General features: G+C 38.7%; 1 protein-coding gene across 6 annotated transcripts in view; it reads right to left on the bottom strand.

Annotated features, from left to right (window-relative positions):
- Positions 1–14,419, bottom strand: part of TBC1D4 (TBC1 domain family member 4) — a 104,157-nt gene that overhangs the window by 37,417 nt on the left and 52,321 nt on the right. For 4 of the 6 annotated variants that reach the window (XM_027894268.1, XM_027894269.1, XM_027894270.1 and 1 more), the window contains exons 2-4: positions 6,691–7,293; positions 5,295–5,384; positions 1,611–1,715 (exon numbers count right to left, since the gene is read on the bottom strand). In XM_027894268.1, coding sequence (XP_027750069.1) covers positions 1,611–1,715; positions 5,295–5,384; positions 6,691–7,293 — 798 coding nt within the window. Of the gene's footprint in view, positions 1–1,610; positions 1,716–5,294; positions 5,385–6,690; positions 7,294–13,647; positions 13,767–14,419 lie in introns of those variants that run through there. The other 2 variants (XM_027894272.1, XM_027894273.1) reach the window with 2 other exon arrangements.

Raw genomic sequence — 14,419 nt, 5'->3', positions numbered from 1 at the left:
TTTCAGACCAAAATCATGCAGTTTAACATTGAGAACACAGAGACCTTTTTGAGGGTCTGTCACTTGGGGAAAAAAAGGGAATCTCAGTGTAGAAATCTGAACTAGTTTGTGTCCCAGTATGTCCAGATCTCTTTTGCTTGTTTTAAACTCCACAGTTTTAAGCATTACCGGCAGTTTCTGGGTGCTTTCTTTTCCTAGCAATACAGCAGGACAGTGAATATCCATCTTGCAACTTGGACCATTAAGGTTTTTAAGCAGGCTACAATCCCCCTCTAGCAGAAGATCCAGAGAACAGTGCTAAGCATAAGGATTGCGACTACACTAAAGCCATGAGAATTGTAGCACAAACCTTAACTAGATTTAGAGCAAGTATACACAAGCCTACCAACACAACCTGCCTGGCAGTGGAGAATCTGGAAAGCTCTGCCCTGCCATAATCAAACTGCCACTGAGGTCCAAGCAATTGCATCTGAAAGCAGCTCAGGAACATTCACTTCATATTGCAATGTGGGCATACCCACACATATCAGTATCAGAACATGTAAAGATGTACATAAATATATGGGGTTTCATATACCACTCAAGCCTTTGAATTATGCATTGTCAGATTTATCAGATGTAACATTTTCTGTTAGCACAATGATAGAGCTGATTCCACAATAAGCTCCCATTTTGATAAAAGTGCAGCCTCAGCTGCCACTGTACATCCAGGGCTGTTAGCTGTTTGAAGTTTTATTGATGTAAATCTATTCACTCTCAATCTAGTCAATGGATTAACAAGTTACATTTTCAGCTAACTAGAAAAGAGATTTTTAAGTTTAGCTGAAAAAGAGTTAGCACCTGTTATCAAAGCCATCATGGACAAACACAGTTCAGAACAGAAAACAAATTCTTTAAAAGTGTCAGAGCTCTAAAATAAAAAAGGATTAGTCAGAATTATTTTCTGTGTGCTCTCACGCTATTAAGCTACCTGCAGTCAGTTAAGTCAGTGGCACCTGGAACTTCAATTAATTGATATATACTTTATCAAATGTCAAATGGACTTTTTTATAATTACATACATCCACACATACTATGGTTTTCTTCTTCTGTGATCAGATACTGCTACTTTCTTCTACTGAGGAACAAAACAGACTACAGGAAAAATCCTAAAGCCACATGCACGGTGAAGACGTGTGCAAGAGCAGCAAGTAGTTTAAATCCTACCCTGGAGTTTATGTTTGGGTTTTATCATCAGCTTTGTTACTTATTCAATATATGTTTCTACCTGTTTAATGGGGAACCACGTCTCTCAACAGTTAGAAACTGAAGAGTTACAACCAAATACATAGCCCAGATATGCTCAGATTCTGCATGCATGAACACGCCCATATGTTGTGTTTTTTTATTTGTTACTGATGCATCAGCCAAGGAGCAGGATATGGCTATGTAGGAACAGAATGCAGCACTTCCTACTGTATATTTGCATATGCACAGCTGACGTCTTGCACCTGGGAACCCGTGACCACTGAGGCTGAACTGACACAGCAGAATAACAGAGACTCACATTGTTTAGGAAATACCTTAGAAATCCTCTGATGAAAAGGTCAGGATCATTAATAAATACTCACCAGAGACTCACTTGCACACTGGAACACATAGCAAACATACTGGCTTAACCCAGGTTCCACAGATTCCCGGCAAATGAAACCAAAGTGATCAACATGTTTTATACCCTAAAAGAGGTCATAAATAGCATTAGTGCACTATTTTATAAAGAGGTTTCGTTTCCAAAGTGATCCTAAAAATAGCTGCCAGACTCCAACACTTTCTCGTCAATGCAAAAATTTCAGAAACTATAAATGCATGCTCCTAATGATCTATTTTACAACTACTATCGTTACCTTATAAATTGCTTTTTGTGTTTAAAAGTTACATAAAGATCTTTACACAATCAAAACAGAAGTTATACAGCAACAGACCTTGACCTGAATTTCTTTCATTAGAAAAACTGGATGTTCAGGGAAATGAACTAAAGACTTCAGGTTATATTTGGAATTGCCTCCACAGTGAAAACTTGATGTGATAAGCCCATGCTAAAACACAGGACTGGAAAAGCAACAGAGTAGCAACAGACCTTTGCTTTTCTGTAATCCATGTTACGATTACACCAGGAAAAAAAATAGTAGCAAATGAGTGGTGACATACAGAATTCCAACCAACTTCTAAAATAAATTCTTTAGACTGACTGACATACCAGAAGTTTCAAGATTTACTACATATTAATACTGATGTTTTCTTTCAAGATCTTAGTCTAACAACTTGACAAGGAACATTGCCTTGCTAAAAACGGCACTGAGAAGATCAAAGAGAGCAGCTTCCTAAGAAACACTATATTCCCAGTCTCAATTCATGGAACATGACTCACTATTATTAAAGCTTTTGCCAATGTTTTTATCATCTCAGTATAGTAAGAGTAGATTTTCTCCAAATGAAAGCTTAATCTCGCAAGTTCAAATACAACAGAAAGCAGAACTTGTTTGCTTGGATCCATCTCCAAAGAAAACACCTATATCATAAAAGAGAGGAGGAGGCAATGCAACTTGTCACTACAGAAAACACTCTCGACAAAATTGGAAATGAAGTACGTGACAGACTGAACATATCGTCACTACATGCTGTCGTTTTTAAAAGCAAAATTCCAAAAGTTACATTTGTGCCACTTAAAACTTAACAGAGGTGCAGAGGGTGTCTAAAATGACACTAATGGCATTAGTTTAACGATGGTCCACAGTAATCTTGACTTAACTAGACTCATTTTCTCGTGACACGTGAAGTCTTCCAAAGCATAAAATAAAAAAGACCAGATGTTTACACATGCTGATCTATAGATCAGTGAAGTGTTGCCATCTGTTTTGTGAGGAAAACGTTTACTAAAGGTGGTTTGGGGAGATTCCAACTTCAGGAACTGCTGACAGTTCCTGAACAGGCCTACTGCTCTCTGACTTCTCAGTCTCAACTGCAGAACATTTGAGTGGGGAGACAGATGTGATACTTGCACTACTGAAGCATAAACAGCACAGTATGTTCCTCAATCAACAGTACTTCCATCACATTTCTCAAAGAGTGTGGCAGGACTTGTCATGACAAAAGATTCCATTTTTTTGTTGTTCTGGGTTCCCTCAAGGTCAGTAAGGCTGCAACAAGAAAACTTCTACAGCTGTCTGATACCTGAATTTAGATAGCACAAACACAGAGGTTTATCACCAATTATATTTGCTGCTTAGATAATTATATGGAGTGTGGATAATTAACTGAGTGCAGCAGATCAACTACACTTAATGTAATAAAAAAATACCTTTATTAGACCAAACTAAGAGAATCCAGAATGCAAACTGACCAGAACATCTCCATTTCATTGTTTGTAAAGCTTTAAAGAACAAATATGCTTAAGCTTCAGTCCCACAATACATAGTAAATCACTGCCCTGTAAATCCGTAACAGAGAAGCCCTGCGGCTAGCATGAAGTTCTCAAAAGAAGAGGTTTATGCAACCAATACTTAGTCTTGAACAAATGAATGTTTCATTTCTATTGAACACAGAACCCCTCAACTTCTCCAAAGTAGCTGTTTTGCATTAAAAAAAAAAAAAGAATAAAAACATTCCTAGAGTATTGTTAGTGCCTCTTTGAGATATTCAAGAATGCAAAATAACAGCAGCTGTGCTCCAAATGAAAGTTAAGAGGTGGTGTGAAAAACTCCACCTCCAAAGTCCAACACACAGCATTACTTCACACTATTTACTGTACACAGCTATTTTCCTGAAGGAAACTTGGGCTTTGAAAGTCTGCCATGGTCTTGCTGGTCACCACGCTTTAAAGTCAGCAGAACAAAGGCTGTTCCTGCTTTTTGTTTGACTATTATCAGTATGTATATACAACCTAGGAGGCCAGTACCTAAAGCTGAAGTGTCATTTCTACTCAGTTCAGTACATCCAAAAAGCAGGAGAAGACCAAAGCTGTCTGCAAATTCTACTTTCCATACCCCCTCTTTAAGGAATCTCTTTGATCTGCATTTATTATAAAGCTATTACTAAATTGTTGTTTGATTATAATGTCCCATACTGTATTTGCACTAGCCTTTTTTTCCTCTGTGAAAAGCAATACAAACTATAATTTAACAGTAGAGTCAGCTTAAGGATGTGGACCTTTAGTTAGTAAGACTCCACTTTACAAATATTGACCAGTTCTTAATTTGTATTAGCATTGGTAGCCCAGTCATGCAAGAAGAGATTTGTTAATAGCATTAACATTAATGAAAGCACATGGAAATGAAATACAGGTTTAGAGAATGCCAGAAGTGTACTTTAAACTAGAATAAAAATGTTTAAGGAGGCCTGAAGTGATGCATGTGGCATGGCAAATGAAAGGAGGTAATGAAGTAAGACATCAAAACAGGTGCTGAACAACAGCAAGATGGAGACGTGAATCCCTCAGCCCCGGCATTTAACTTTATAAGAAATATTTCTTTATTACTAGACATAGCTAGGGATATTTATTGCCATATTCTCCAGTAGAAATGATGCAGGTAAACTGCTGTTTTTCTGGAGGGCTGATCTGATGCTCTCTTCCTTCCATTCTGAAGGCTTTCAGGAACTTACCTGCTCAGAAACAGCAAACTCAGAGCATCCTAAATGGAGATTAAGCTACTTCCAAAAACATATCCAATGCTCTCCCAAAGTAGAACACTTTATACATTGTTTGCTGACAAATAATCATAGTTGTCACTATTGCTATTCTGTACTCATCTTTTCTGTACTTAAGCTCTTGGTAAATGACATTATATTCTTTTTTTTTTGCAGTATCTAGATGAAACTGCTACCAGATGAGTGAAAGCCATGATTTGAATAATAGCTCTCACTCTTGTAAAGGCAAATCAGTAATTCCAGTCTGCTGCAACTGTTTGTGAGGCAATGGCAGTTTAATATTAATTTTTTTTTAGTCATACTCCCCAAATACGCTGATGCATCAAACTTCATGCAGGATTTGGGTATACATAAGTCACAATCATCCCTCCCTTTTTTTTAAATTAAGGAGCCAATGGGATAAAACAACAATTTACTCTTATTAAGGGTTAGATACGATAAACTGTTTTTAAATGGCCTTTGAGACTCAAGAGGAAAAATAACACAGAACAGTGACAAAGAATTCTACTTTTTTTTTCTCCTGTCTATAGACCAGCAAGGCAAGCCAACTGAAGAACAAATAAAATCTTTTTCTTCTGCTGATCTACATGTTGCTTCTTAATAATGCTTACCTGAGAGCATGAGGAGATATCTTTGAAATTCTTTTCAAACACAACAGATTTGGTGTCTGGACTGATGAGGTTAACTTCAAACCTTCCAACCTGAGGGGGGGAGAATAAGTCTGGTTTATGACTATCTTGGAGGCACAGCACTGACAGAAACAAAAATGTCAGAATCTAGCTCTTTCTTGTTCACACGGAGTAACTTTGGCACATCAGCTTACTCAGGAAGAACAAGGGTGCCATAATTCTGCCTATATTGAGTAAGAACATTTCAGCAAGAACAATACACTCAGTTGAACAGGAAAGAATTGGAAAGAAAAAGTTGAATTTGAAGGAAAACAGCTTTTCTTCTCCACTTATAACCCTTTTTCCCTTCAAGTTATTTTGGTCCAAAGATCACATTTGACAGACAATACTAAAACCTTTATCAAACCATGTGGCTAAATTCAAAGCTACAATGATTTTTGTTTTTTAAATTACACCATAGGTTAGCTAAGAAACTAAGGTGATACTTATTGGTTTGTACTGATTCCAGATGAGAAAGAGTAGGTTCTGCAGCAAACTTTCTGTTTTCCCAAACTGCTTCTCAAGCCTATGGAACTTCTTCCACAGATCTCCGAGAATTTCTCACCTAAATCCATTACCAGGGATAGCTATGGCTTTCTGAAGGGCAATTCTCACTTCAGATATCATTCCCTCAAGAGAATAAAAGGCAAGAATGATCTTTAAGACAAATGGAAAGACAAAATCCAGGCAAAATCCTGTTACTTTAAGGTCCAAAGACTTCTCCTTTTATGGGTCACCTCCTTCAGGTGTCCCTTTGTTTTCTCAAAACAAGCTCCAAAGATGTGAAACACACTTCAGGCAAGAGAAGAAATAACCACTGAGGTCTGAAGGAAGAAGCCTTCAGTGCAGAGATGTTTAAGTACTTGTCTGGGAAAGATAAGACAAATTATCACACATAAGGCTGTGAAAATCTTATTTTTTTTAAGTGCACAAAAAAAGAGGTTTTGTTTGCATGGAAGTCTTCATCGACTCTCTTTCAAAAGAATACTCACTTTTCTCCAGCCAAGTTCTAGATCTCACCAATACAGGTAATCCAGAACTGCACATAAAATAATTATTTCTCGAAAAATTCTGATCCTTTAAGTGATTACTCTATAAGTAACTACCTTTTCTTAAAACTTACCCAAGGTCATGACTTGAAGTGACTTCCTTAAGAAAGTTTCGCTACTTGTGTCCCAATCATTTATGAACAGATACATAAATATTTATGAGAAATCATGAAACCATACTGGATCTATATTACTTATTTGGCAAAACTTGTCCCAGCTTCAAACTGTACAGGGGAAAAAGACATGCATTGGTACAAAACCAATAAGAAATTGCTCGTCCTAGTACACACCTGGAACAACATTGTCCTGTTCTTCTCAGAATCAGAGGGCTGAACATGACTGGGTGCACTTGCGTGTCGTCTGCGTGACTGTATTTTCAGGTTTGCGTCATGAACCCTTCTTTGCGTGACTGCAGTGACGCTGCTGCACCGGGAGCGAAACTCCTGCTGCTCATCAAAGCCGGAGTCCTCTAAAATCCTCTCTGGAAAGAAGCCACGAGTGCTGACCAGGTTGGTCAAGTTGGTCTGGCTGCCCACTGTAAACATTGCAGTGTGCCCTGAAGTGTTATTTGGGCTGTCCAGCTCCTCAAATGGGCTATCCAATGGAGAAGCTGGCACGTTTTCTTCACACAGAGGCAAGTCCAAACTTGACTCATTATTGCGCTGCTCGTTTAATAGTTTCAGGCGCTGGCGCTCATGAAGGCTGAATTTCTCTATGCAGTCATCAATAAGCGTGGAGGGAGCTTTCTTGTGAGCCACTGTCACCTTTCCACAGTACAGGACCTCAAATTTTTGAGAGTCATAGAAGGCATCTTCACTATCCTTACTTGGTTTGGCATCTTCTTTTAGTGCGGCTTTGGAGACTTGTCTTATGCTGCTGATGACATCAGGAACCTAAGGGGACAGAGTGAAAAGTCTGTTTAGTAACCTCAAATGAGAGAGCACAGCCAGTGATACGTCAAACTTTTGTTACGGTAAGTATTTACACTAGCTATTTCTTCAGCAGAGTGCCACTATCTTCTTGGCTAACAATAAAAAACCAGTCAAGTCTAAATTCTGCATAGATAATTTATACAGTGGAAGCAAAACAAATAATTTCTGATTTTTTTCTGGAACATGTTTCAGAATATAAGATTTTAAATTACCAGAAGGCCTACTGACAAATCTTCATATCATTTTTTTTGTTTGTCTAGTTTTACTGAGATTGCCTTTCCTTTTCCGTGGTCCTCTGCTCACATCGTCATGTTTTACTGATGTATTTTGTATAGGGCCATCACTGTTCCTTTGGTTTGATTTTGCAGAGCCAGATTTTCTATTCTTAAGACTTGTTTGGGAACAGTTTTGGGAAAAACAGTTTTGGGAAAAAGAGACCAGCAATCTCCATCAGTTTCAACTGACAGTTTTGGAATACAGGTAGCAAGACTACGGAAATTTTATTGAAGTACCATGTACAATTGCATTATCTCTCATTTATTATCTACTACAAAAACCTCACCCCATCCACCTTATGACACAGTTCACTTTAGGGTCACACTTCCTTCTGTCTCAGTCATCCAGTTAAGCAGCACACCCAAATCTCCCTTCTCCTATGTCATTCTTACCTACAGATTTCTACTACATCCTGTACAGACAAACTGTGCATCTCCAGTAGAAGCTGTCAATTTCAGCCCTGTATCACCCAGTCTTTCTAAGACACATGGCTCTTCCTCCATTTTATCCCAATCACCTCGGAAGGAGCCTGCTTTCAGTACCAACATCTTTAATACAAAAGCTTTGTTTGTTTGTTTGTTTGTTTGTGTTTGTTTTGGCTTCAATAAAGAAAACGAGGATTTGGGACTTATCCAACTCTACTGACTGCAGATCAGAGTGATACTAGTTGCACTTTTGACAGTACCTACTCATCTTAACCAAACTTCTTTCCATCATGTCTTATTTTCTCTGAAAGGATAACGGAAGGCATCATGTTACATGCTCTAGGGAAATTACTAGTGACAATGAGATAAAGAGAGAATATCTATACATTTTCTTTGGAAGAGAAATTGGTTCTCAACATTCACCTAGTCCAATATAATCAATCAACAGCTTTTGTACTCTATACAGCTTCTCACCATATCTATAATATTTGATTTCTTTCAAAGAATTTTTCTATTAAAAAAAAGGTAACTTGGAAGTCACACCTTAATAAATAATCCATGCTCCCAACAGTATCTCTTTCTTTCAGTCACATGATACCAGCTGAAGCCTTGATACCAGCACTTTTGCAAGTCACAGTGGAAAATTACCTTGTCTTAATCCCCATCTCCTATTACACACTCCTCACCCCTTGGGCATTCAGCTCAAATCTGCTTTCAGTTCATTTATTGCAAAATGAAGTTCAATTACTCTAAGGTCTACTGACTGTTTGACTTTTATCCCTATATATGTATGTCATCATCATCTTGGAGCCTAAAAGTTAAGTCTTGATATGACATAGATACTAGAGGGTAACTATTCTTCATTCGTTCTCACTACCAGGCTGCTTAACCATCACCTAAGGTGTGCTTCCTCCCAGCCATGCCAGCTCAGTTGGACATGAACAATTATCACTTTATACATGGCTGTTGTATTCCAAGATGCAGCTCTTTTTCCACTGATAGGTCTCTCATTCTTTCTGTAGCCTGTGCTCAAAGAAGCTCTAGAGTTAAAATCCCTTAGTTTTCTATTTTAACGACATTCACAAACTAGCTGTCTAACATTTCCCTTTTCAGAATCCAGAACCTGTTACAGGGTATTTCACATATATTTCTATTCAAAGTACAGTGACAAATGATAACTCTATTAAAAATGTGTAAATTCTACATATAGTCAGCTAAACATTGTCAGCTGTTTAACTGGTAGTTTGAATTTTTTAAAAAGCATACCATCCATGCTAACAACTGGGTTTTACCTCTTGCTCATCACTTTTAAGAAACAGGACTGGAAATTCTTAAGCCTTTCTAAAAATACCCACTAGCCTCCTAAACGCATCCTTCCCCATCTCTTCTCCTACAGCAAATGTCCAAATAGCTGGGGATAAGACACTACCAATTCTACCACAACAGGAACACCCATCCATTCCCTCCTCTGTCCGAGATCTCCACCACAAATACACACACAGAGTTTTAAGTAACTGCATTTCTGTTCAGAAAAAAACCTCACCCATCCTGTTGTTTATCACTTGGTTTTACTTCCATCTTTTCCAGATTTTGCGTACTATTCAGACATTACCATTTAAGTCACAATTATTATTTCAGAGTCCCTGCTCCTTGTATAGCATCAAATAAATTGCTACACTATTTTCACTTACGTGTAGATGGATCCTAGCATTAGAGCAGGGGTTTCAGCTCATACAGTCCAAAGAATCCCTTTTCCCTGCTTTGTTTAAATGAATTTTTTTACACGCTATTTAGAGTGCTCCCTCATCAGCATTCACTTTTTTTCTATTTTTCAATCTATACACAGAACTGAAGTGAAAAATCAAGGAGGAAATGTTGAGACCCGTTTAACCTCTGTAGTTATGCATACTTCTCTTATATACAGCTAAAAAGGAAAATAAGCTAAAACAGGGATTTCACAACTGATAACTAATATCTGTCAGACAGCCCAGAACCAGTTCCAGATGCTTGTTGGTTGTTTCACGGATACTCTAGATAGTATGGGGTGGAAAACAGCTTCAAGTATAACATGCAAGACACATACTAAGACTGCCAGGCTATTAGTCGTGCACACGGATTTCCCTGGTCTTCAGGGTACAGGAGTAACCATGTACTGATGATGATGTACCCAATGATTGACAGTGTGCCAGCTTCTACTATTAGACCTGACTCTCTTCACTTCCAGAGTGACACTTCCTTATGAAGAACCAAGAACTACAGCTATCTGAGATATACCTGATCACATGACAATATTTTCATTTAACATTTTGACTTTGAGCAAAACCCAGAACTGCGATCAAGTGGAGTCTAATGAAGAGTTTTCACCTGTATTTTCCTGAAATGCAAGATACAGGAAAAGTTACACTATTATCAGCATAGTAATCATCCCAATATGACTTTTTACATATTTCTTTGGCATGTATCGTTGGGTTTTGACATTTTGTTCCTCTGTATATCAAGAAGCCCTAGTCAGAAAAGTTTCACCATCAAAGTTGTGTAACTTTTTTGGATTTGGATATTAGCTTATTTGTTAATGGCAAAATTGCAGGGCAAAGTTAGACAACGTAATAAGCAGAACAGAGCTTTCAAAATACTGAATTACCTGAATGAAAATGCTTAACCACGTTTAGAAATCAGTTTTGGAATATTACGACCCCTGAAACAGTCAAAACTTATTTATGTGTTTCCAAATTCTAGTATTTCCCTGCAGCAGTCTTATGAAATTAAGCAGCCAAAGGACAGAAATGGGACTCTTATTCCTGAAACACAAGGGGCCATTGCAGATCTTTCTGGACATCTACTAGCAGCTTTTTCAGTAGAACAAAATAAAAAGGTTAAACGAATTATTGCATAGGTTTTCAGCATTCACCTGAACGTAAAGAAATTAAATCCTTAAAACATTATAGCAATTAATCTATTTAACACACTTAGAATTTTTTTGTCAAGCCCTGAAGACAGTTATGTCAAGATGGAAGACTAGATTAGAGGGGGCTAAGTAGTGTATTTTCTGCATGAGAGAGGCACAATTCCAGCCTGAACAAACCCAGCGGTGCTACAGCAATGCAAGAAGACTTGATTCTCCCCTGCTTTGCTTGTCCCAAATCCCATGGTCTAGGGGCCTATCACCTTTTTCCAAATATTGCTGGACAGAGGAGAAAATGACTACGTCCTAAAGGCAGCTGCAGAGGGCTTCCCAGACCAGAAAGGTAGGAGCTGATGGGGCAGTGCTGGGACAGGAGTTCTCAAAAGCAGAAACGTAATGTAGGCCACTACTATAGGTTTTATTCATGAAGTTTCCCTAAGCTGTTGATAGCAGACTATTACAAGAAGCAGAACAAGGCAGTTACCCCCCACCCAACACGCTTACTCAAATGTGTTGGAACAGCACACAAAGCTTTCTCTGATATAAGGTGACCTCATGCTTAAACATTAACAGGCACACTGAACTTTCTCGGGTATTAATATACTGAAACCAAACAAAATGGATGTGAGAGCTTCAGATGAGCTTTCTTCCCCTTCAGGATGTCGTCAAGAGTGTACATGCCTGTCAGGAGAAAGCAGCAGCACGTGTATTTTAAGACCCTTGAAACAGTGCTCAACTCCTCAATCTCTGAATGAAGCCAAGAGAACTCAGAGGAGCTGAGATCTTTCTTCAGGGCCTGTACCAAAGACGCCCCCCTCAGATGCTAGAGGCCAAAAAGACAAGGATGGACAGTGGGTACCATAAATACAAAACTAAACCTGTGATACTAGTTCAGCTCCTCAGTGTAAAGGACACTCTAAAACTTGGTCGAGGAGAAAAAACAAACAAACAAAAAGCCCCTACTACCAAAAAAAAAAAAAAAAAAAAAAAAAAAAAAAAAAAAAAAAAAAAAAAAAAAAAAAAAAAAAAAAAAAAAAAAAAAAAAAAAAAAAAAAAAAGAGGCAAGTAATAAGAGCTCCATAATGCCGGTGAAGAGGCAGTATTTCACTCCAGGGAAATACAATCAATCTAATAAAACTAATTAAAGAAAAAAACCCCACACTCGAAAACCCAAATTAAATTTGTTATTTATATTTGAGTAGCCTAAGACTGTATGAATCACTCTTCACTCAATTAGATCTGATTCAATATATGGCATTTCAACAAGTAAAAATTAGCTGTACTCAAATCAGAACAGATTTTGATGCAGAACTGGCCAAGTTCTGCATCACCTACAATTAGATTCAGCTCTGAATAAACAATGTAAGAAGTAAAGTATGACTGGTGTTACACTGTCACAAACTCTGTTTACTACAGGCAGTAGAGTTTTGGTAAGCTGAAACTAATGACAGTATCAGCTCTAGCCAGACAGTCCCCAGTCTCTTCTAATTGCACCACACACCTCTCCCTACGACCTTGGTTAGAGACCTTACTGCAGCACATCACCCATTTGTCCAGCTGGTGTAGAATAAGGACACAGCACTCAATCCTGGCTAGAAGACAGATATATTAGTACCCTAGACATGCTAATTCCAGCTCTGCAGTTCATGGGCTACATCTAGTTCTATCCCTTGTGACTAGATCTGTAAGAGGGTCAATACATAAAGGAGTGCAAACACCTTCCTTGTGCATTAGCAGTACATTGCCCAAAGGGCACGTGATTAGTACTGCCAAGAACTATTCTACTATCTATCAAGACACTTCACTGTGTTATACGCAGAATAGTATTTTCACATTGGAAACATCATTTTAACTGATGTAACTAGTGCAAGCTCTTTCATCTGACCAAAGTGAGGATTAAAACCAAAGAGAGGACTAAAGAAAACATCAGAATCTACTCATGACATTTAAATAGAGTTTTGTTAAAATTAATTCCAACTTCAACCTCTAATACCCCCCAAAAAATCTTCAGTTAAAAGATGTTTATCATCAATATCTTGAAGTTGCAAAACAAAGAGGCTATTGAGCCTACTCATGCATGCTGCAGCAAAACACTAGAACAATTTGTCACAACTCTAGAATAGGCAGAGCATCTCCATGGTGACACTTCATGTTTTCTTGAATAGCAGTGACAGAAGTTGAAGCATGCAAAAAAAAATACTAACACTCCCTTTGAATTTACAAGAGCCTCCAAGAAACAAAGGTGGAAATCCTCTTTTTTCTGGAGGGATAACTTTCAGGTGCACCCCTCAGTAATTACTGATCAGTGCTTTCAATTTAAATCCAAACTTAGAACTTTAATACTATGAATATTGTGAAGAAGAACAAAATTCACCAGCTGTATGTCATTATTTCCAAGCTGGACAGAATTTCACTGTGCAGAGAAGCTGCAGCTCTTCCTAATTTATTTCTAGCTTCCACATGGAAAATTTCAGTCTGGAATTTATTAACAAAGAAAAGCCCCTCTTCATACCACAAGGCTTGTAAACATTAGCATGGCTATAAAGTACTAATCTAACAAACATGCCTAATGAATCTGGCTACTTAATGACAGCAGTTCCAGCAAGGCAATTATTTTTGAAACAAGGAAAAAGCTTGATCCCTCTTACTACATCGCCACACAAAGTGCATTGTCAGACCCGTTCCATCGATGAATGAACTTCACACGTGCACGTTAGGAGCAGTCAGTACCTTCTGGTGTGAGATCCAGTTCAGGAGCAGAGGCATGTCCAAGCAGAACTGTCACCAAACGGTAGTGTCATGAACACAAGGACCTGGAAACTGACTCCTGGGATAACCGAGTGCAGAAAGACCCTGCTCTCACAAAGGGCTGGCAGCACTGCCACGGCATTTCCTCAGGCTCGTTTCACGATATCACAGCTCAACCAGAGCTCTGCACAGCAGCCGTTATTTTTCAAAAGCCAAGTATTTCCTGACTTGGGGCTGGAAGCACCCGCGCTCCCTTGGACTTGAATAACGCTTCCCACTCATGATCAAGCTACGTATATTTAAAAACAAACAAAAGGGAAACAGGATGATGTAGGAAGTGGGACCAGCCTTAGCCTTGCAAACCTCTGCAAGATTCCCCTCTCCTGGGCCCCCCAAAGACCCTCCTTCCCTTCCTCCCCTGGCGATCCCTTCCCCCTGAATGAATAGACATGTCCTCTTAACCTATCCCTCCGAATCCCCTTATCAAAGGCCCCCAGGATTTGATGCCCCCCTGGCAGAATCCACCCCTTTACCAGAACCTTCTGTATTTCCCTCTTTATAAGCTGAATTCTTGAGTAATAAACGGCCATTTTGCCAGACATGTAACCTGTGTGTGCGTGTCTCTTCCCCAAGCAAGATGTCCGCTGGGTCGGATGAATTGGCATATCCCCCCAATTCGTCATAATGGTGCCCCGTGTGAAATGAAACTCATTGACCTCATATTGAGGTTAATCCT

Source organism: Empidonax traillii, unplaced genomic scaffold (assembly GCF_003031625.1).
Source record: "Empidonax traillii isolate 1590-97213 ecotype Southwest subspecies unplaced genomic scaffold, ASM303162v1 scaffold423:size1405600, whole genome shotgun sequence".
NCBI classification, from domain to species: Eukaryota; Metazoa; Chordata; class Aves; order Passeriformes; family Tyrannidae; genus Empidonax; species Empidonax traillii.
This window is presented reverse-complemented; position numbering and strand designations above follow the sequence as displayed.